Source organism: Lingula anatina, chromosome 10 (genome assembly GCF_051362555.1).
Source record: "Lingula anatina isolate TDL-2025a chromosome 10, LinAna3.0, whole genome shotgun sequence".
In the NCBI taxonomy this organism is placed as follows: Eukaryota; Metazoa; Brachiopoda; class Lingulata; order Lingulida; family Lingulidae; genus Lingula; species Lingula anatina.
The window spans coordinates 572,474-597,298 of record NC_141776.1 but is presented as its reverse complement, the minus strand read 5'-3'; the positions used below and the strand labels follow the sequence as shown (position 1 = coordinate 597,298).

At 38.3% G+C, this 24,825-nt stretch overlaps 2 protein-coding genes across 2 annotated transcripts; both read left to right on the top strand.

Moving 5' to 3' along the window:
- Window positions 1–721: 721 nt before the first annotated feature.
- Window positions 722–9,171, top strand: LOC112041360 (apicoplast pyruvate carrier 1). Its single transcript, XM_086998196.1, has 12 exons — window positions 722–930; window positions 1,266–1,484; window positions 2,001–2,193; window positions 2,798–2,924; window positions 3,501–3,676; window positions 4,219–4,342; window positions 4,734–4,831; window positions 5,338–5,473; window positions 6,466–6,588; window positions 7,135–7,359; window positions 7,653–7,752; window positions 7,978–9,171. The coding sequence occupies exons 1-12, from the start codon at window positions 885–887 to the stop codon at window positions 8,031–8,033; spliced, it is 1,623 nt and encodes a 540-aa protein (XP_086854322.1). The 5' UTR covers window positions 722–884; the 3' UTR covers window positions 8,034–9,171.
- A 1,291-nt stretch (window positions 9,172–10,462) lies between these two features.
- Window positions 10,463–24,518, top strand: LOC106154418 (apicoplast pyruvate carrier 1). Its single transcript, XM_024076439.2, has 12 exons — window positions 10,463–11,447; window positions 11,805–11,994; window positions 12,509–12,635; window positions 13,147–13,298; window positions 13,458–13,575; window positions 13,780–13,931; window positions 14,328–14,469; window positions 14,798–14,920; window positions 19,314–19,523; window positions 20,308–20,407; window positions 23,158–23,216; window positions 23,424–24,518. The coding sequence occupies exons 1-11, from the start codon at window positions 11,372–11,374 to the stop codon at window positions 23,211–23,213; spliced, it is 1,446 nt and encodes a 481-aa protein (XP_023932207.2). The 5' UTR covers window positions 10,463–11,371; the 3' UTR covers window positions 23,214–23,216; window positions 23,424–24,518.
- The last annotated feature ends 307 nt before the right edge of the window (window positions 24,519–24,825 follow it).

Genomic DNA, 24,825 nt, shown 5'->3' with positions numbered 1-24,825 from the left:
TACGTAATTATTATAAAAAAGTAAATCGTTTCTAATGAGACCTAACATGATTTTACTACTTGGGGAGCTCTAAATGTCCTGTAGATTCGCAGGTCGTGGATTCAAAAAAGGCCACGCCTTAAGAAAATAATACACGTTTCATCTCCATAGAAACGCTTTACTTTCAATCAAAATAAATCTTGATATTTTTTTTTTATAAAACGCTTTGGGCATTTGAAACCAACATTCCACCTCTTTCACCAGAAGAGAGAAATCAAAACAATGAAAAAGAATCAATTGTTAACGTATGCTTCAGAGTTCTTGTAACTGACCGTTACAGAGGTTTTCGTGATAAAATGTGAAAGGTGGTGGCCGACGAAAAAGATTAGGAGCAAGAGTTTGTTAGAGACGAGACGTGACAAAACTGAATTGACATCCTAGCAACCTGTCAGATGTAATAACTAATTTGCAGGTGTGAAGACCTGTTTTATCAGGATTTGCGTCCTAAAATGTTTTTTTGATCTTATCAAAAATATAATGAAAAATATATCGATCTAATTGTATATTGCCGATGACAGGTGATAATTTCAGTTAGTTCTGACGGCATGGAAGATAAAGACAGATATAACTATCACGTGCATTGATAAGTGAGGTTAGCGCTTCAAAATAAACGTTATCACTTTTCATATAACATCTGGCTTTATCAACATGCCTTGTCACAAACATATGAATATTATACATATATACGCCGCCATACTTACAAACTTCGTTCCTATAAAGTCTCGAAAAGCGCAACCGTCAGATCCCCCTAAAGTAATAAAACGGCGCGTCTCCAAATTTGACTGATTCGGATTGGAGACCACTTCGACCATTTTGGAGAATAGATCAGGCCATGAATTCGTGAAATGTTGAACTCTACTTCGATGGATGGTCCTCGTGACTCTATTCAGGGTATGGCTTCAGATTTTAGGTTAAGTCTTTGTTTCAACATAGTCCTTATTTGATATCCAATATTAAATTTGTATAAAAAAGTTAAAGATGTAGGAGTTATGATCTTTAGAGATATATTTGGCTATTTCAGTTTATTATAACTTAGAGGACAATCTTAAAATGAAACCCATGTTAGAAAAGTTAAAAAAGTTTTGTAAAAAGTATACCGCCCGATGAGAAAAGGCCTAAGCTGTCAAAACACACCCGTACACCCGCATCTCAAGGTTATACCACTTTGTCGCTTTGCAATGATACCAATATTATTATACAACCAATACTTCAATCTCCAATACCAGAGCTACATCATGGGAGCATCAACGGCGACAGTAGTGGAACTTTCATCGTGGATAAAAAGGGGATGACGGACTCCGAGATCATAGACAGGGCGGCCAAGGGGTTCTTCCGGAACCGTAGACGTCAGCCGCCGTATAACAGTGAAATCAAAGTGAAGGGGGTCCTGGCGGTACTCGGAGGGGTACTAGTACATATGACCCTGGGGACTGTGTATACATTTGGTAATGTGATGTGTGTGTGTGTGTGTAGGTTTTTTTTATTTCACTTTTGTATTACCTTTTTGTCCTAAAATATAGATTTACCGTCATAAAAACGTATTACTATCGAGACGTCCCCATTCGATTATAATTCTCTCTCTCTCTCTCTCTCTCTCTCTCTCTCTCTCTCTCTCTCTCTCTCTCTCTTAGTGTGTGTGTGTGTGTGTGTGTGTGTGTGTTCAGTTATGTTTGTCTCTATGACGTCTGTCAGAAGTCATTCTGTCTGTCTCTCTGCCACGCTCTGCCTGTCTGTCTGCCTGTCTGTCTGTCTGTCTGTCTGCCTGTACAGACTGTCCGTCCATTTACATGCATGGCTGCCTGATTATCTGTTATCAATCTGTCAGTTCGACCACTCTCATTAAATATCTTCAAAACAGGTCCATATATTGCCCCTATTTTCCTATATATATCGAAATAATGCTGCCAAACCAACTACAGAGCTTTCTCTTTAGCAATAGTACGCATATGGCTATTTCACAGGTAACATAACGACCTACATGACGTCTTATATGAGGGAATTCGACCGTGCCTCGTTTCCTGTGACGTACGCCAGCACAAACTGGATATTTGCCGCTGAATACACATTTTCCGGGCTCGCCATGTTTGCAGGCGGGGCCCTGGAGAGGACTGTTGGTGCCAGAATAACTACACTCATAGGAAGCTGGGTTATGAGGTATTTTATATGGCGTGAATGCTTAGTTTGATATTCAAATGCCCATCTTAAAGGACGCATTCAGATAGACGCATCGTACTACCTGGGTCGGTCCAACCGTGTGAGGGATTCTTCCTAGGCGCAATCAGTAGAATCAGTTCCTCGAGCAACAAGGGGGAAATTAACTTTCCTGTGCGCTCGGCTTAATATCAGACGGTGACCTGATTCCACTGCTTGCACTTACAGAGAATTGAAGACCGACTCAGTACGACGTCTCGATCTGAACGCGGTCTATCACTTTGAACGAAAAAAATCGTAAAACAAACCTCACAAACTTCAACTTAATGGAGTTCTTGTGGTAGATACCTTATAATAAGATAAATCGATAAACAAGAAACTTCATGCTGAATCCATGTCAAATTCCCATGTTATTTTGGAATCATTGGGTATTTCCTGATATCTTTTCTTTAACTTGGAGATCAGTCAAGAGTATGATGTAGTGTAGAGGTTTGATTAAAGTTCTCTGAAGCTCTGGGTGAATTTCTCATGTTCCCTTTATGCCAGTAAAGTAATATTTGCTATCAGTATCCAATAAGTCACAATTTGTCTAATTCTCATACTTCAGTCTTGGAGTTCTTCTGACCTTTGAGGCCATCCAACATTCCTTTTTGGCGACAGTAGCTACCTACGGAGTCTTGGTGGGGATAGGCGGCGGTTTGGCTTACACTGTACCCATGACGTTAGCGATGAGAGTATGTCGTCATAACGAAAGGAATAATGATCCCGAGTTGGACGTCACACATCCCCTGCGGAAATTTGTCTCATTTAACGTTCACTTACGGTTCTCAATCTATTCTAGAACATTTAATTTTTTTTTTTACAGTTCTAATGTTGTTCTGTGATGAATGTAACAATTCGAGAACTGTTTTGGGGAAGTCCTTCAGAATGTCCTAGAACAGATTAAGAACATTTTTTCATGAAAAGAGAAAAAATTTATGTTCTAGGACAGATTGGGAACCGTAAGTGAGCGTTAAATGAGACACATTTTCGCAGGGGATATTGCACTAGTGCCCATGCGTTGACTTCTTCCTCATGGCCGGGCAACTTACGGACGTATTACATAGGAGCCAGTGAATTGTCTCAGTCACTGATTCCACAACGATTTTAATTACTTCAGTAATTCCACGGATGTACAGATTATGCAAGTAAACATTAGACAAACAATGCACATATTTGTACATACAGGGTGTTATGGTTCCAAAAGTTTTGTAACTTTATTTTCTCAGATCATCATTTACTGGTATCATTTTGAACAACATATCTTTCAGTGGTTTCCTGAAAAGAAAGGTTTGGCCGTTGGGCTGGTTCTTGCCGGCTTTGCTTGTGGTCCGTTTCTCTTCGCCTGGGTACAGACGCTTTATATGAACCCCGACAACAAACAACCGTCTGATATCATCTGTCCCTTCCCTATTGCCAACAGCTCCAAACCTTGCCATACAGAAAGGTGGGTTTCTATTTGTTAAAAATAAGTGTTTCATAGAAAAATTGGTCTCATTTGGACCACTACCGACCGAACTCTCGTTCAGAACTAATTTTGGTGAATGATATAGTAAAAAAGTATTATATAAGAATCTAATAAATAATTTAACTGATAAATGGTGTATTCTAGATGTACTTTATTAACACGAAAAAATTAATGAATTACTGAAAATTTGGTTTATATTGGTTTGAGGATACGTAACAGAATATTTTTTCCCTATTTCTTCGTTCCACTACTGACTTGTATTCTAAAGAACTGTGTATTGCTTTTTTAAAGCAAGTCCTTTATCATTATTTCATCATCAGTCACTGTCAAATTTATTGTTCCACAGCATAGACCCCAATAAAAAAAGTTTGTATGTTGTTCCAAAAAATGGACGGTGTTCCACCCTCTTGAATTCCATTCTCTTAAAATTTCAAAGTGACTTTAGTCTATTTAACAATATTTAATAATTTAGTAATTTAATGAGATAAGTATTCTGGACAACTAATCATTTTCCTTCCTAGGTACTTCAATCAACTTGTCATCTTGAACAAGGTCCCTAGTGTATTTCTTATCCTTGGCGTATCGTACGCCGTCGTACAGCTCATAGGAGTTCTCCTCATGTTTGAAAGGGGACAAGCGGACTTGGTACGTACTTTCGTGACTATCGTGACTTTTTGTGACATACTAGAGTGGCTTGTCTTGGCGTGACCTGGCGTGACCTGCTGAGGCTTAATTGCTTTGCAAAAGAGCTCGTAAAATTGGTGTAAACTTTAAAAAGTACCTTTAAGATAAATCAGTAGTAGTGAAATGTAATATTCTACTGTTTTATAACTGCGACGTGTTCGGAATTATTTCTTATTATTATTTATAACAATCACGCCTATATTAAGTTTAAAATTAAGTGCCTAGTTTGAAGTTCTTATAAGGCATAATTGTGATCCTTCGTACTTATTCGGTCAACTTCGTGTCATTCCGCTGAGGTGCGAAACCTGCCGAGTTGCCCCGATCTTGTTACACGAATTCGTTCTTATTTCAGGACAGTGGAGACTTGTACGCTATAGTGATAGGCAACAGTAACAGTTCTAATGAGTCAGACAGTCTGTTGCCCGGCCACCGTACGACCAGAATAACAGCGTAAGTTGCCTGACTATACTCAGTAGGATCCAGATGGAGGGGAAGCAGCTGATAGCACCAGTCCTTAACATTTAGCCTCCCTTAACTGCTTTGTTGTCAACAGACATGCCTACCAAATTAATTAAAATCATTCAATATTCTAGTACAGCCTAAAAGAGTGGCAGCAGTGTATCACGTCATTGGAGATGAAGAAAAGGAAGAAACCTCTAGAAATGAGGCAAATTTTTCTTCTCAGCTCCAGTTGCCTCCCCGTTTTTAAAAATCTGCCAATTTTTAACGAAATTTAGATGCGAATTTTAAAAAGATCTGAAATCGATTAAAAAAGAAGAAAAACCGCACTCTCGTACAATTAACGTTCATCACTTATGAAATAATTGTTTCTCAACGCTCTTTGTCTGCTACACTTATAGTTCTTCTATTTTACTTGATATGGTAATTTGGTCTTCATGACTTTTGCGCGTGTCGGAGCCAAACGTTCTTTTAAAATTTTATTCTCTGTTAATTAGAAGCGGCTCCAAGGTCCCAGGTGAGGAAAGGTCGCTTACACCAATAGCAATGATGAAAACCAAATCATTTTATATCATGTGGCTGGTGTTCTTCTTCAATAGTCAAGTTTTACTGGAAGCTGCCGGTTCGTATAAGGTAAGAATCAGGTATCTGTACTCTATCTTCACACAATATCTTTTCTTTTTCTTTAAAGTGATAATAACTCTTCGTTTCGGCCAAAAATGAATTTTCCTGGAGTAAACAACATACTTTTCCCATACTTACCAATGGTTAATGAATCCATTTTTACATTTAAAGTTAGTCCCTGTTTTTTTTCTAAAAAGTTTGGTTGTTTTGTTAAAATCTCTTAAGAGATTATAACAGAGTATAGCCATCAATGGAGGTCACCTGGTCTAAAGACAAGCTCAGATATCAGAATAATAGTTATAACTGCCGTTTTTGTGGTAAAACAGAATATATTATATTTCTATGAGTTATTCACAATGTTTTTATTGTGAAATATAGATCTCATACGAAGAGTTATTATCCCTTTAAGTGGGTGTGGATGTGTTTGTGGGTGTTCAAGCATAAAGAATGCACTGCTATATTAGTTGCATTCACACAAGGTCATGTCAGATCGATACTCGGTCTAATTATTAAAATTCTCTGACATACATTGAGAGACCATCAAATGATTACGCGGTCTTCCTTTTATGTAGGTCAGCCATGTTTAGGCCTCGGCCTTGCTAAACCTCGGCTCTTCTGTATGTGAATGCTCACTTTGGCGGACGCACATGGTCTCTCTCTCTCTGTGTGTGTGTGTGTGTGTGTGTGTGTGTGTGTGTGTGTGTGGTAAGGGGTATTTATAATCATCTGTTCACGTAGGGCCTAATCAAAAAAGCCAAAGTATATCTACTAAAACAATCGTTGGTGAACGCAACATGTGTGTCTCAGTAGTGGAAACATTACGTTATAATTTATAGATAAAACTTTATCATTAATAATGTTGAAAATCTTAACGCTCGTCTGTGCAGGGGTGTATTATTACATTGTAAACTAACATTCTATGTTATGAACATTTATATACTGTAAAGGTCAAAATGAGATGTTTTGAGTCAAACAAACTAACATTTATATTTCTTGACCAGGTATACGGACAAAACTTCATACAAAGCGACTTATTTCTGCTCGGAGTCCTAAGCGTGGGTTCATTATTCAATGCCGGAGGACGTGTGTTTTGGGGATATATGGCAGACAGATATGGTTTCAGGGTGAATGTTGTATTTATACATAATTTGACGTCATATAACGTGACGTAAAATACTGCGTGACGTCAGATACTGCTGACGTAATAATGTACTTTCTGTTCAGTGTGGGTAGAATACAAACCGAGGGACATGCTCCTCAGTAGCTGTTATTATTTTCTAACCTCTTTAAAGGAAAGTTATTAGATCTACGTTTTCATCAGCGGTAATTTTTCAGTCTTATAAGGGACAAGATATTTAGAAATATTTACAAATTCTAATGCAATTTTAAGGATAGGCAGTTATTTAGAAAGTAATGTCGAGGTTACAATTTCCAAAAAATTATTTTTCAGAATTCTCATTCTCAATTTTGCTTGTGGAAGTCTTCGATCTTGGAGTGCTCTCTGGTTTCTGTACATCCCAGCAAACACAACGGAATTATTACGTTGCCAGAACGTTTATATTTAGCCCAAAAACGTATTGGTAACGTTATGGTAACGTTCTGTGTCAGCTGGGGTGTGTTTTCATATATTAGTTATTTATATATTATTATTTTTCATTATTTCTCCTCAGGTTTGCTTAATGTGTCTCTGCGCCTTCACAATGGTTCTCATCACCACGCTTGACTTCTGCCGTGACACTCATTCTTCTACGGCGGCACAGAGCATGTTCTTCATCTGGTTCTGTCTCATTTACATGGCTACAGGCGGGAGCTTTACTTTGTTCCCGATGGGGACGGCGAAGACGTTCGGCCTCAAGCATGCTGCTTTAAATTACAGTTTTGTCTTTTCATCTCAGGTAGGAAGGATTTACAAATGGGAAATCGAAGTTTTGGTTTAAAAACCGTTTTACTCTTTTTAGGGAAGGGGAGGGGGGTTAAGGGTTGTGAAGAATAAAGAAAGAGGGTATTTCTGAAGGTAAATATGGGTCGCAGGACCCCCCCCCCCCCAGTATCCCCTCTGAATCCGCCGTTGGTCAAAAAAACGTCTTAGATAAAAAATATTAAAGGTGAGAATAGTTTGGAAACTTTCCTCTTGGTTATCCACATGGAAGCATATACATTGATAAGAGTACCATGTGATGATTTCCAGATCGCGGCATTTATAGTTGGAGCTCTCTTAACACAGTATGTGTACAGTTCTATGATCTGGTCCTCCATGTTCCTCTGCGTCGCTGGATTCTCTTTCTTAGGTAGAGCATAAATTTTCATATCTCTGTTATTATTTTATTATTATAGTTATTATTATGTCGTAAGGTTTGCATTCTTTGAATTTTTTTAGATGCTCCTAATAAACTTACATTCTATCTCAATTTTTATAATGCTACATTGTAGTATATTACAATTCACAAGTAAATTTATACGGTGGAGATTTAATTCATGTTGAGTCAATGATATATTTGAGTTATCTGTTCCAGGATTGGTCACGGCCTTTTTCTTCGATGCCAAGAGATGGGACGGTAGTGACATATGAAGGTCAAGGTCAATGGAACTGTGCGTGTATCACCATGGAAATGAGTTTGGACAGTCCGTAACCAAGGATATAACAATATGTCAAACCTTAAAAGTAAACGTTTGTATAAAGACATTAGTTTCACACTACTGATAAGATAAAATAGGACGACTTATTCTTAGAGATGAGGACGGGCATAAACAAGAGTAGTTTAAAAACTTGCTGGCGGACGTTAAACGCTGTACTTCGTAAGATACATCAATTTTAAATAAAATGTGATGACTAGTTTTTTTTTCCTGAAAACCAAGCAAATCGTATATGTTTAAATTCTTTTTCCAAAGAAAAAAATTAAAAAACGGGTTTTGCTTTTATTTAGGTCTACATTTTCTCAAGACAATTCAAGCGATTGCGAACATTAAAAATATTCAGAGTTATAGACTCGAGTTATTGGAATGAAAAGATGGCCATATCTTTTCTTAATTAGCAATAAAACTGTTTCAAAGTAAAATCATGTTCTTCATGAACGTGACTGAATCTGTGGATAAATTCCAGGTTTCAAAATAAATGTGTAATTAGAAAGGGAGTAGAAAAATAAAACGCACGTACCTGAACGACGTTAGTCGTCCAAGACATGATGAAATTAAACATCTAAAAGTAATCGACGATGCAGGTAGACCAAGGGGTTTGCTAAGACTGGGCACTTGTCAGCATGGCGTCAATCAGAATACCTACAACAGTGGATAAGGGCAATCTCACTGTACTACACATTTTATTATTATTATTTTTTTTTTTTGGAAATTCATCAGTGCAGTTTTTTTTTATATTTAACTTTTCTCTTTTTACACTTACTTAAGCTGTACCTAAACAAAGCTTGCGATCTGAACTGTGACCTTCCTCAGTGTGTGTTCCTCCGAGACTGATCGCTATTCATGCAAAAAAATACAAGAATATAAATGATTTATATTGCTATATTTCTTACTACAAAGGAACGAACAGTTTACACAATGCATGATTAATATGTTTTTGCTTCTGTCAGTTTGTTAGTTAAAAACAAAGCGCCAAATGTTATGGAAAGATTTAATGAAATAATTTTGAATTCTCAGGATAGGCTACAAATGGGGCATGACTAACCTACCTACTCGACATATTTTTGGCACTTTTTGACGTTTTTTTTTTTTTTTTTTTTCATTTTTGATTTAGAATAATACGGCAAGAACTTTGCATACTGGTACTCAAGGAAGCACATTTGTGGGTTATTGGTAGTCATCTATGATTTTCAAATTTGCTGGAGGTTGCCAACATGGCAACCAAACTAGATTTTCTCTATGGGGCCATGGGACTCCGAATAAAAAAGTACAATTTTTCCTCGATCTAAGCCATTTGTCTGTTTTAATTTTTTGTCAGTAAATTTCACAACTTGTAATTTTTCGTTTTCCGATACGTTGTTATAGACTCATTTCCAGATGTTGCATTCGTAAAGCAAGTGTATAATGAATGTGCACCGCCTTTTTGCCTTTGATATTGTAATCAAATACGGCTAGACAAGAAAACGAAGACCGTAGTCAAGGCATTATTCTTAGACTTTATGCAATGACTCTCCTAACTGCTCGACCTATTGCGTTGGGACGCGTGATGCCATATGTAATACAGTATTCATATATATATATATATATATATATATATATATATATATATATATATATATATATATATATCCTGTGTATGTAATCAATTCATGACATGGTATTGATATAGATTTAATCAAACTATGAAGCGCTAGTGTATACGATGTTAAGAGTGACGGAGATGACGGGAGAAAAGTACTAAAGGTGCACCTGACAGGAATTTCGGACAAATAAAATAAAGCAGCTGCCGAGACCGTCTTGTCTAAGTTGGATCTGGAATGCACATCTTTGGGGGAAAGCCAGAAGAGTATAAAACTTTGACATTATGGGAACACTAGTCCTGGATCACCCTCATACAATATGTTTTGTGGAACATTCAAATCCGTTTTGTTCAAAAGCCATTTAGTTTGTTCGAAGCATTTTGTGTGTATAGTCTGACTATAATTTGGGTGTTATATCCCGACTTTTTACATGGATATGACACCCATTTATTTGAATTTGAACTGAATTGAAATGACCATACTTAACTCCATTTCACACGTCTTGCAAAAAGTAGTTTCTGACTTATATACAATAGTAGCAGTGGCATATGTTAAACAATATATTTAATAATATTTTGTATTTCACATGTCGACTGCAGGTTTATTGGTGACAATAGTCAATCGTTAAGGTGATCCCTGAGTTGTTCCACATATCGATGTATCGACAGATAAATGCAATCCACGTGCGCAGCTATCTATTTGAGGACCCGTTATCAACAGAGTCCTGTTTGTCAGTGTAGATAAGCTCTTGGTAGCGCTGATTTCACTTAATGGCACCGCGCTACCCCAGTATGTGGATTTGTCGAACGCGTCATGCATCAACATTACACCCAAAGCAGGAACTGCTGACTCAGAGGGGTTTTATATATCTGTATTTTACGCCCTCAAAAAAGCTTCTACAATAGGTGACATTGAGTCCAGAAGAATCTGAGTATTTTCTAATATGAGACCAACAGATCTGCTTTGATTCTATTTTTAAACTTTAAACGCTTTAAACAAAGTTTAGGTGCTATATGAGAGACTTAACGGCGAACACATTCTGGGAAAGAGCAGGCAATTTGGAGAATCGTTTTGGAGTTGCAATCCGTCCAAGTTGTTTCATCACGATAGGACACTTTTAGCTCTGTTGGACCTCTGTACGACAAGGCAATGGATCGCTTGCTTAAGTTTATGTGTTTAAAACAAGATTCATTCTAGATGACAGAGATTCGAGACTCTTTGTAGACGATCTTGCCGTATAATAGGAAATAAGGATCATAATAAAATTTCTCTGGTATTTTGTCTCAGTGGACCAGTGCGGACAACAATTTTTAGGAGCAGTGGACATTATTGACTGAAACTTCCCAGGATCGTCGAAGCTTAACTGAAAAATGAAATACTTTAGGCCTAAACAACCTAACCTGATGTAGCAGACGTCAAATAGAGGGAAGGACTGTGCAATGTCACGATGTACTTTTGGTTTGATATTCGCCTTCAATGACAATTTCATTACACAAAATGCCTTATCACGTGATCGGCGACAAGGACATTAGGTGACATTAGGTGATAGTGAAAATCAGCATGTGAAATCTTTTCATCAAAGTGTGACATTTGGGCTTTCATTTATGACAAAGAACGGTGGTTATTAATTGTCATATATTTTTATTTTGAATTTGAAGATCAGATAAAGATCAATCGACAATAAGGAGGATATATGGAATGCAAAGGCGTGTTAGCACTCATCGGCGGCATTTTGCTGCATTTAACACTTGGAGCAGTCTACTCGTTTGGTAGGTATGGTGGCGACATCTATTGGTGTGTTCCGACACCAAAATTTACCGCATTATTATTATTATTATTATTATCTTGTATTGAATGTAGGGTCAGCAAGAAACATTACGGAGACATCATTCATTAAACCCACTGTAGCTTATCAAAAGTCAATGTTTTGCAGCTCTATTCCGTATTCTTTACCAGTCTATTTTAATTTAAAAAATGAGAGAAAATTGGCAAGATTGTTCTAGTTTACGCCTGTTCGTGTCCTGTCTTTTAGAAAAAAAATTACCGGATGGGCAGCCATTCAGTAGCGACGTCTATTGGCGTCAATATAAACTAAAGGAATATATTATGGTTGATATTTAATTTAGGAAATATGACAGTGTACGTGACGTCATACCTGAGATTCAAGACGGTCTCTACAGAAATGAATTATCACAAAAGCGTGTTTCTGTACGGCATTACCCAAATGTGTATAGACTTAACAGGGTTTCTGGGTGGTATGGTGGAGAGGAGATTTGGGGCACGTCTGGCTGCGCTAGTTGGAGGCTGGACAATGAGGTAGGAACAATGAAAAACCTTGACTGTATGTCAAAATTTTCTAATAGGATTGTTCCTATTGGATTGTACCGGGGTATGGAACTTTATAGGAATTATATAGGGCAGTATGGGACTTGTTTCAAAGGACGTCCTCTAGGCCCTAAAGGGGATTTCTTAAGGGTAGTAATGCATCCGTTTTCTACATTGAATTTATCTGATAATCATTTCTTATTAAAAAAATAGTCATTTCATTTATAATAGAGCTACCCTGGTGTAATCAGGACAACACTTTCAGTGTATAACAAAAATCCACCTTTTGGAATAAAGGAACAGAATGAGCGTTAGACTTTAACATTGCAAGGATAGTTTTCTAGAAATTAAAAAAAAGCGATTTTCATTTTATCAGCAGCGTAAATTCAACCCAAAACCACTGGCTAAATAACGATCTACAGTATTTCGATTTATCAGCTGTTAATATTTGTGTCACTTTCGTAACTGTATTCCCAAAATAATCAGTATTTTCTACCACTTTCAGTTTGGGCGTTGGCCTCACGTATTACAGCATAAAGGGCGGTTTTGGTACCTGTCTGATAACCTATGGTATCGTAATGGGGCTGGGTGCTGGCATTGCTTACCCCATACCCATGTCCATTACAATGAGGGTATTTACTTTATGATTAATTGATTATTTATATTTAAATAATGAATGAAGTTAAGTAATTCACAGATGAACTCAGAGACATCATATTTGTTCCGAACATTTTAGTCTCTTTAGATTGACCCCTACCAACTGAAAATAGGATAAATGAATAAGGGTAAGACGTATACAGTGCGTCTTATACATATAATTAATTTATATATATATATATATCTTAGATCCCATAAGACCCATTCCCAAAGACACCCTCGGTCTACTTATATCGATCCAACTTTGCTGAGTGCAGTGATCGTAACTGAATGCACACCACCTCTTTTTCCAACGTTCTTTTATAATCACAACAGCTTTTCTGTATTTTACTCAAGCCAGGAGGAGGCGTGTCATTCAATTAAGCTGATTGCACTAAGCGAGAGTCCCCACAGAGTTGGATCGATCTACATAGACCGAAACTGTCTTTGGAAAAGGAGCCATAAATGCCATTTACATTTTTATTGCACAGAGTTCCTTTATTCCAGTGGTTTCCCAATCATCGTGGTTTGGTTGCTGGCATTGTGTTGGCCGCATTTGGAGGAGGTGCCGCTGTATTTGACCAGTTACAGACGTTCTACATCAACCCAAATAATCTGAAGCCAGACAGGGCGGAATATTTTCATAACACCGAAGTGGAGTAAGCACGCGACGTTTTATACCTTAATTCACTACCGTTTGATACGAACAACGTCCACCAATATATCAAAGACATTGAAATCAGCTAGATTAAACATGAAAATACAAGTATAATTTCTAAATATATATATATAAATTTTTTTGTTTTTTTTTCCCCAAGCTATTTCAGTCAAGATGAAGTGTTGGAGAGGGTTCCGCGTTCATTTCTTTTTCTTGCTGTGGCGTTTGCTGTTCTTCAGGGGCTGGGAACACTGCTGTTGTGCTCCCCAGTGTCAGACGTGAGTAGGCCATACAATGACTGGCCCCTGGGGGAGGGTACACAGCGTTCAAGGACCCTACCTTAGATTTTGAGCTACCTTCACCACCTCTTGTGTAATTTAAAAATTAATTATTTTAAAATTATTATTTACATTTTGCATTGGCGGAAGCTTGAGATCTCTCGATGTGCGCTCACATTTACTCTTTTTTAATTATATTTTTAGAGTGAAATGTTTGCCGTGGTGCCTACCCTCACTCGCAGTGTGGTGGACAGCTGTACGTACCGGTCCACCAACACCGACTACGAGGCTTCTGGGAGGACAGATGACAGCACGGACAGCCTTATGCCTGGACCCAAGTTATACAGGGTTACACAGTGAGGAGAGAGAGAGAGAGAGAGAGAGAGGAAAACAGGAAAAGAGAGAGAGAGAGAGAGAGAGAGAGAGAGAGGAAACAGGATAAGAGAGAGAGGAAGAGAGAAATAGGAGAGATAGAGAGAGAGAATGATAGAGAGAGAGATAAAAATCTTAAGAGAGAGAGAGTGAGGGAATAGAACCTGAAATAAGAGAGAGAAGAGAGGAAAACCTACAGCAATAGACAGACAGAGAGTGAGAGAAAGATAGAGAGGAAAACTTAAAATATGAAAGTGTGAAAGATTTATGCAAGAAAGAGAGAGAGAAACCTTATTGATAAGGTTTTATGTAAAACAATATCCGTTTTAATAGAGAATTTACAATAGACAATTTACCCATATTTATTTTGTGTATTTTAGCAGCGGCACTAACCTTAGCTTCCTAGAAGAGAGCGCAGAGACCTTCAAAGTGTCGACCCTGCTCTGTGACCGTTGGTTCTGGGTGCTTTGGTTTATGTACTTCTTGAACGGAGAGTGCACCTTGCACGCTAGTCTCTACAAGGTAAAACATCGGTTTTCTTACATGTATAGAACACCCGCTTAGGAAGCACATTTAAAATGTGGGGCGTGCTAGCCAATCAGCTAAAAAAGATAAAAAAAAAAGAAGAGGGGGGGGACTGGAGATTCCCTTTTGACCCATTCTTTACCGATTTGTTTTGAACAATGACAGGTGACTAATCGGAGGTTTTCTGGTACGTTTTTTTACCAATATTGATGCAGTGGTGCGTAGAATTTGAATGTTTTTCTCCGACAAATATTTTCTTTGATATGAACATATTTGAAAACGTAGTGAATTTTTCGCCTCACACTTTATGTCACATACCCGGCAGGTCTATGGGCAAACGTTCATAAAAGACGACCAGTTTCTGGCGCTCTGTGGATCCTTGGCGGCGCTCTTCAACGCGGGAGGCCGGATTTTCTGGGGCATTATCGTGGATCAGTTCTCATTCCGGGTAGGCATGAAAATAACGGACCCTGCGAAAATTTGTTTCATTTCACGTTCACTTACGGTTCTCAATCTCTTCTAGAACATTTGGTGTATTTTTTATGGTTCTAAATGTTGTTCTGTAATGAATGTAACAGTTCGAGAACTGTTTTTGGGAAGTCCTTCAGAATTTCCTAGAACAGATTAAGACCATTTTTCATTAAAAGAAAAAATATTATGTTATAGATCAGATTGAGAACCGTAAGTGAGCGTGAAATGAGACAAATTCATATACGCTTTATCAATTTGTTTAATGAAGTGTTAAATTGATATGTAGTAGTCTACATTCTAGTGAGTGGAAAGGTTCATACTTTTCACAGATTGGTTTTTATGTAGTTGTTTGAGTACAGTGTATTATTCAAATAGTTTATAATAGATTAAATGATGGCAAGTTACTAGTAAATCAACGTTTATTGATAATACATACCTAGGGATGTTATGTGACCGTGGCGATATGATGATCACTGAGGCCTGTCCATTTAGCCAAGCTTCAGTGAAGATCGAGGGCAACCTCGAGCCGCTACCCAAAAATATCTCGCTTCACTCGACATTTCTGCGTAGTGTCTCTCGGAAAACTCTAGAATTTCACGACTACATCTTGGTTAAATCAGTCGAGGTCTCTTAAATGCTGAAAGCCAAAGACAGAGTGATCATGTGACCTTCTTGGAATCAAGAGAATAGTGACGTTGCTTGCGTTATATACCTACCAGTAGACAAATTTAAAATCTCTCACACTTTTAAAAAGTAGCATAAACTTTTCACGTTTAACAATTATTAATTAAAATTTTATTACACTAAGTCATATCATATGGGTATGGATTGAAAACGGGAATAAGCAGGGGTAATCCTAGAGAGGGGTGAGAAACGTCCATTGTTCTTGTCAGTGAGGCTAACCAAATTCAGGGTATGCACGCACAGACAGAAAACCATGTATTGTGGGAACATTACTAATGAAGCCACTTGTAATACTAGTAGATATCAGTCGGTAGTCTTGAACAAGCACCTCGTTGACGAGTGAACAGTTGTCAATAACAAAAGACCCAGGCGTGGTAGATCGACTACTGTTCATGCGTGCCGCAAAGACCAAGCCTAATTACACCTCAAGGACACAAACTTATATCCGGTACTGACGGTTAGGCTCGTCATAATCATATGAGTAGCGCGTTTCCACCCCCTGGAATAAGTTTACATTTACGCCACACTTTTTAACGAGGGTTGTGTTATTTACCTTTTGTTTTTAAGCTGTTCATTCTTCCTCTTTATCAGATACATCGGTAAAAATCAAATATATTCCCCTTTGAACTTGTAATTACATCGTGAATGCTCTGAAAACCAGCACATGTATATTCCGAAACCGCCTCGTAGTAAAAAATGTCACCAAAACGTAGAATTATTACTCCTGTGGCCTTGAAATAAACATCCGTTCGATTTGACTATTTTCCATAACCGCCTCGTCGTCAGAAATAACAATAAAAACTAGAATTATAACTTCCGTGAACTTGTAATAAACATCCGTCTGACTTTGACTATCTTCCGAAACTGCCTCGTTGTCAGAAATATCACCAAAAAGTAAATTTCTTTATCCTTTGCACTTGTGAAAAATTAGTTTGACTTTATTCCGGTCCGACGATCCTTGTTTATCAGAAATGTCACTAAAAAGTAGAGATTTTGCCTTGGGATCTTTTTTCCGCAGCAGTCCCAGATAGGTGTGGCTCAACTGAGACGCGCATAGTCAGTGTCGACGGTTGATTAAATACTTTTCACGACAAGTATTTAGCAAAAATTGACCAAAATTGGCCAGATATTACGTAAGAATTTGGCGGGACGTGACCAGCGCACGTGGACGAGTTTATTCCGTATAACATCTTTAGAGCGTGATATAGGGTCACTTTATTCGGTTTTAGGGGTGTTTTAGGATGAAATGACTGTATTTTTTCTCGGTATTTAAATCAAATAATACACTGTCACCCTCTCGCGATATATGCCACGAACACCTCTCACTGACGCTCGAGGTGTTATGGCATATATCGTTCGGGTGACAGTGTATTATCTCACACATAATGTTACTGAGCAAAGAACTTATACACTTTGGATGTCTGTTGAAAATAACCATTGCGCTCTCTTCTGTGCACAACACAACAAACAGCTGCAAAAGTTGTATATTTATAACTATTAAAACCTGATACCTTTCGTATCACCATAGTCAGGTGTAGATCCAAGATTATTTGAAGCGGTGGTCCGCAAATGCGAAGCTGACGCCCCCACCCCACCCACCTCACCCACCCATTGGCATGGGGAAACTTTTTGGTATTTTAGAGGGCGAACGGCGCCATATGGTGCGGCTCAAAACTATGATTCAGCTAGTCAGTCTTTTTTATTTGAAGAGGGGACCTTTGTCGTGATTTTTTTCAGAAATCGAAAGGTGTGTCAGGACCCCCCTTACACCCCCCCTAAATCCGTTACTGATATTTTAAAAAGTTCATAGCAGTTATAATGTGGTCGCTCCAATATGCAACGCTCCTTAGAGGTAAATAAACTATTGTAGCTTCTAAACATTGTTCCGGAAGCAATTAGCTTACCTTGATTATATAGGGAATAGTCTACCTAGCACATTCGCATAGGTATAGTCTTACCTGTACATGTACAGACTTTATATAGGAGCACCAAGCACAAAAGACTTCGTGTTAGGTCAAGTAGTGGAATTCCAAATTGTGACCAAGTCTTTGTTTTAAGAATTAATTTTAATTCAAAGCATTCGACTATAATTTTCAACTAAAGGTTCAGTTTACTTTGACCCAAGGGAAATAGGTGAAATATAATAGAATTAAACATTTGGTCACAAAAAAGGTATTGGTAATAGTTCAGACTACTTACTTTATATATTAAAGTGCATTTCTGTGAATTCATATTGAACGGCAGTAACCAAATGTTTGATTTAAGAATTTTGGCCAATTTCGAGCTTAACATCTCATTGAAAAAAAATAACGTGACAGAGAGTCCCCCATGATAGCGAATCTGCTCCCCAGTCATTTGCACAATTAAGCCTCGCCCTAGATTTTGACCCACTTATGTCAGGGAACCCCACATCTGTATAATAAAATGGATGGCGGACTTTCTGCTACACAGACCCTCAGTTGCATTACACCGGTCCCAAAACAAAAAGTGTCCTCCCTCACAAGGTCGGAGAACTTCACAGCCTACGGTAGGAGGATCGATCAGCCGCCAATTCACACCAAAGACTTTGATATTGTTTTCACACATCTTGTGTTTACTTGCTGAACATTTATTATGATGTATGAACCGGGGAAGTGTTTACCGTTGTGAATTTTGCATTTGTTTTGACAGGTTCAGTGTTTTCGTGTTCAGAACATTAACCTTAGGAACGGGTTGATGTTGCACCACGCGTAAAACGTTTATTACAGTGGGTTTAAAACACAGCGGCTCCCCCCCCCCCCCAACCACCATTCCACAGACTGTTTAATTTAATCTAAAAGATGCATCTTGTAAATCAGAACATTAAACCCCTCTGTTAACTACATGCAAGAGCACTGGGATGACTGGATGGTGTGAAGCAGACGCTACAAGTTGTTTTATTGGTGGGTCGACGCTGATCAAAAGGCACCTGGTGTTTTTGTTTTTGTTTTTCTTCTTTTGAAATTATGTTTCAAAGTATTGCCTGGTGTTTTGTTTTACCTGAGCTACTAACAAGAAGTACAAGTGGATTAATCAGAAAATAATATCGGTGTTTATAACAATTACTAGATCACACATCTTCATTTCTGTTTGTTAATAACGTCTTTCACACCTAGACGCAATTTACACGTACTGGAAAGGGCCGTGGGCGATTAAGGTTTCAGTGATGTTGGATTCCAAAACAGAAAAAGGCAATAACATTTTCACGCTGTTTTTCTTTGAGTCCTGTCCGTACGTGTTTCAATTATTTGTTTTTCTCACCTTTCTGACTTTTAATGTCACATAAAACTAATCTTAATAGCCCTTTTCTTTTCCAGAATATGGAGGACAGAATATGGAAAAGAAAAGGGTTGTTATTCCCTGTCAGTTATCACCTTCATTTGTTTGTCAGCTGTCAACACCACTTTTACAATATGGAGATTTCAGAAATATCCCACTTCTGATTTGAAACCTTCCAACTGTTCCGCCCATTGTTTATTCATTGAATTATTTATTTATTTATTTATATATTTATTTAATCCTCGTAAGACACGATATACTCATATTTTTACTTTGCAGATTACAATTCTTGCCACTTGGTTCCGTTCTTCACCTTTAAATTATATTTTCTTTCAACTGTACATTTTTAGGTGTCGTTTTTTCTAAAACCGTTCTTTCTCTCACTGCAGACGACCATCCTTGTTTTAGATGTAGCCGTCATTGCCCTGTCTCTCACCATGCCGGCCACAGAATATGGCGGGAAATACATGTTTCTCATCTGGAACTGTCTCTTGTTTGGCGCGTATTCTGGCATTTATTCCTTGTATCCCGTTGCTATTGTGCGGGGCTATGGCGTGGCTGAGCTGTCATTGAAATATGGATTGTTGTTTTCTTCACAGGTACGGTAGACGCTTGAACATCTCTTATTCTTTCAGTAGAATCAAGAAAATAAATTGGAAAACAAATTATAGAAACTGTGTCCGAAAACAATTCTTAAAGAAACGGAAATAGCATATGTGTGGAATACTCTGTTTTGATATTCAGTTTATGTGATAAGTCAAATATAATATCGCGTGTGCTATTTTTCGAAGTGTCAGACCTGGGATAAGTGAGATAACAAGCCCCGCGAACACCCACTCTCTAACTTCATAATCACTTTCTAATACAACACAAAGAATATTGCATAAAGAGGGCTATGTCCTCAAGATTTCTGGGGTTGGTATCTTATAAGCAAAAAGCAATTGTGAAAGCTCAATTTAGCAACATAATAGAAAGCAACCAAATATAAACTGTAATGAAACTTATATATATCTTCACGCGATAGTGTCGTGGCTTAAATTGAGTAAGGTGTTTCAGGCTAGAAGACCTACAGTGCATGCGTTCTTATGATTTGTCGCATGATGATTTGCTTTCTACGTTTACTTGTTCTTCTGTGTAACCAACTCCTCCATATTGTACTGTCTCTTGTTAATAAACTTCAGTCTTCTATTAGCTCGTGTTTTAATCCAACGGTTTTTATGCACAGTTTATTTGCTTGTTAGCTTTTTATTTATTTGCAACAAACAAATTAACCAAGGCGCCACACACATATCCGTTCTTTATCATTTCTAACTCAATTTTCAATTATCTTTTCGCATGAGGTTAAATATTCTTATCCTTTTGCACTCTCGTCGTTTTTTCTAGGTTTTAAACGACCCTTTTGCTGCCACACTTGCTGCAGAAATCTTCGTCAATACACCGTGGTACACTCTGTATGGAACCGTGGCAGGCTGCACGTTTCTGGGCAAGTACTGGATGGGTTTTCTATTTAGGGACCATTCCCAGAACCTATCGTACTATCTTTGGATCGAACTATTTCCAAGGGGATTCTCGTTCATTTGCAATCAACTTAGATGTCTGACACGCATACTGAAGCTAGGGGGTAATTAACTATCTTTTAATAGGAGCTTCAGTAGGCGTGGCAGACATCTAAGCCGCTTAAGCTGGAGGCGATTTAGCGAGAAACCCCCTGGAGATGGACCGATCCTGTTACAGGCCTAACCAACTACCAGACTCGGCACCTAAGGATCCTGAATTAACCGGTATATTGGACCACACTACCCGTTTTCAAGGTGTGTGTCAGATCGCATTTCGGAGTATCAGTCAGAACACCGACAGGATGAGCCCACGCTCGGCTGTCACCTTGATTGGATAGTAAATGATTGTCGTATTTAATCGCTATATGATTTTAAAACCGGGTGCATAAATTTGAAAGCCACCTAGATGAACCTTAGACTGCCACATTAATCTAATACAATGCAAAATAGCCCTATCAAAAGTGGTTAAAACATTCAAACCGAATGTCGTAAAGTCCCCATATACCCCCATAGAGACAATGAAATAGAGTACTCTAAAGTAAGAGTACTGTTTCAGGTTGTTCAGTCGAGCGTGGATGAGCTCGCAGTCGTCCTACAAAATTTGTTCTGGGTATGATACTCCGAAATACGATCTGACACACACCTTGAAAACGGGTAGTGTGGTCCGATATACCGGTTAATTCAGGATCCTTAGGTGCCGAGTCTGGTAGTTGGGTAGGCCTGTGTTAGGAGCCCATAGGAGCCCAGTACTCTTAGATTCTTTCACATTGATACACTAAAGCGATACAGGTTATAACTGCTCAGTTTGGCAGCTCCCAACGTGCAACTACACACAGAGAGGTTTACTCTCTTGCACAAGCTTAGGCTCTGGTTAAATGACGCTCATATGCTAACCAGGGTATTAAAGGGATAACATTTCTTCCTATGAGATCTGTATTTCACAATCAATACATTGTTAACAACTTACAGAAATATAATATATCCTATGTTTCCACAAAAACGGCAGTTATAGCCATTATTTTGAAAATTGTGCTTGTCAGCGGACCACATGATGGCTAAACTCTGTAATAATCTCTTAATAGATTATTGAAAAAGAAAAACTTTTTAACTTTATACATAAAAAAACAGGGACTAACTTTGAATGTGAAAATGGAATCATTAACCATTGGTAAGTATGGGAAAATTGTCGTTTTTTGGCCAAAATGAACAGTTGTAAACCTTTTAAGTTTATTTATTATTTCACCCTCTCGCGGTGACCCTCTGAGCCCCCCCCCCCCCCCCCCCCCCCCAGGACCTGCCATTGCTAATAAAAGGAACACATGCAGCTTTTAGGCTCTATTCCCATAGATTTTAGATCGATCTATCCCCGCGGAGAGTCTCACTAGATTACTGTCAGATGATCCGACTTAAATGTCCGTCCCGCCTACTACAAGCTGTAAGAGGGTAATTAACTTTCGTGTCCGCCCGGCTGACAGCTATTTAGCGTGAACCCCCAGGGAGTTAGGTCGATCTAAAGTAGGTCGATCTAATCAATGGAAATGGGGTGTAAGAAAGCTCTCTGTTATGGGCAGTAGCTTCGTTACGTCGCTTTCTGGACAATAAAGCTTATTATTTTCAAGCGTGCTGCTATATACTTAGGGGCATAATGTCAACAATATTTTTTTGTGATTTACCCTGGGAAAATTGACAGAAAATTGGCAGAAATGCCGGCCTTAATAATTTACACAATTTGTTTTTATAACAGGAAGCGCAAATTGGCGGGTAGTGATTAGTTAATGAATCGCGTCTTACGCGAGGATTTGGAAAATGTTCGGCCTTTGATGCTGCATAATGACGCCCGTTCCCAGCCGTGAAGTTCATTGCTTTTCGCCACAGATAAAAAAAAACATCTTACCGATGCCATCCTTGCAAAACGCATATCAAGGCGAAATCATTGTGTTTTAACTACCGAACCTTGATTAATAGTATCGAAGTGAGATTATATGTGTATCGCGCTGTGCTGTTATTGTTGTATAATTTATTTTACTTGGAAAGTCACTAATTGTAGGTTCATTTGGCCTTTATTTCAATTTATTGTTATTGAATATGAGTATTTGATCTTTGAATAGCGCTCATGTTATTGGAACTTAAGTGATATCTTAGTCTAACGTGGCATTGTCCAGTGTCAGTTCTTTGGCGCAGATATTCAGGTACTGTACATATCTGAAATTTCATGCGACGAAGAATCTTTGCAATAAATTTTATGGAGAATACATGTACAACGACACAAATCCATTCTAATGTCATCAGTGCAACTTGTGATTGGTGCATGAGCAAATGAAAAAAATATAGATGATGAACTGATTTATAACTAATACTAAAACTCAGTAAAGGAGATGTATCTTGACGTCAAAAATATTAACACTTGCTCCGTATTGTCCTGTAACACTCTTGATTTCGCTCATTATCGAAAGGCAGATATGACCAGACACAATAGTCTGCATTAATGCCAAATGAAAGTCTTGTAATGGCGATCTCATACCACGTTATTGCAGTCGGGTATGCCATAGCGCTTGGCATTTTCAGACTCTAGAAGATTGCGAAGATAGGGGAGGGGGCAGGCACAACGAATAGTGTGTCTTGCTTCAGTCAGGCAATAAAAATATACTTGACTGAACAACATTCTGATTCCTTGCAGCAATGGTCCTTGCCTTTTTGTTCCGTAAAAGGAGATCCAATGGCCAAGAAGTATAAAAGGTCTCTCTCTCTCTCTCTCTCTCTCATAATATACTTGCAACATTGAATAACTCTGCGCGCTATGTTTTTTCATTTCTTTTAGCTTTTTGCAGTTTATAAATCTTTCTTCATAAATAACAGCATATTTGATTTCAATTACCAGAAGTACATTTTTTAACACACCGCCTCAAGTACATGTGACGTATCTCACGCACAAACCATTTTCAGATTTCCCTCATTGGACTGTGGCCAATACCTTGTTATGTAGAAAACGGATTCCGATCTACGCAAGGTGCCTTGTGCTCGAAGAGACGGCTTGAAGTCCAGGTGCCTATTAGAATACGAAAGTTCCCCCAGTGTGGCTTATAATGCTCTATCGTCCACCTGATCTCAATTACGCAGAGTGACAGTTTTCATTTTTGCAAGTTCAAGGACGTCAAGACACCTGTTATTGAGTGTAGTGGAGCCTGTCAAGTGCGCCGTAATGAATGGACTAAGAGAGATTATTAACTGCAATTCATAGAAGCGTGACACTAAAATGTGGGGAATTGCATTAAACTCCAAGAAAATTACTTTGAAGGAGAAACCATGTTAATTGTTGTTTGGAAATGAAATAAATGTTGTTTGTTTCAGCACTCCTTTTCCACTGTATTAAATGTGCTGTAAGGTCCCTGCCCTTTACATAAATAATACACTTTAAAGTACTTTAAGATGTGACCGTCTCGTATCTTGACACAGTAAAATTTAACCAGTGGCAGATTTCCAGGGACCAGTTTCTGGAACCTCTGCATTCAACGCACTACAAATGACAATTTAGAGCCCCAAGGCCGTTTTGTCACAGATGGCTACAATATTTACTATCACTTTAACATTTTACTCAGTATAATAGCTATAGGCTTAGCTATAGCTTATAGGCTAAACGTTTTGTAGAATAACCGCACCTAGTGTAAATGACCAAGTATTCCTTGTATGACATTTCAGCATTACTAGCTACATCACAGCTTGTGGCGTTATTCAAAATAACGTGTTTCACGAATCACATCATTTCGAGAACTACGTGTAGTCCATACCACACAACTTTCATTTCCCAGGTTCATTTTCGCGGTATTCGAGTCGTGTCTCTATTCGCATTAGGTCGGCCTTACTCAGACTCTGACCATGGAACCTGCTGCATCTAGTAGTCTGTTACATTGTATCGGTCTATCCTTTAATTGTGTATACTAAATAAGAGCCCCCTGATGTCAGACGGTAGGCTTAATTCGGGCTTCCTGTCACAGGAGAAGGATAATAAATTGAAAGAATAAACGAAGCTGAAAATGTAAACGGCAAGTGATTTCTTTTTTATTGTTATTTTTTATTTATTTGTGATTATTTTATGCCATGGATAAGAAAACGTGGGTTATGAAAATGCTTGATTTGTCTCGTTTTGCACGTTATACTGCTATGTAGCTTTGGTGGGGAAAGAGAAGAAAGGCGTTTTGAACATGGGGGAGTGGAGGGGGTGCAAGTGTTCTGTGCCCTCCCCCAGATTTGTCAAGTGACTCCCCTGCAGTTGGCACGCCACGCTTACGACATGAGATCTGGCCTTGGTTTTACAAAAATTTAAGTCAGGTTCCCTGGCTAAGAACTT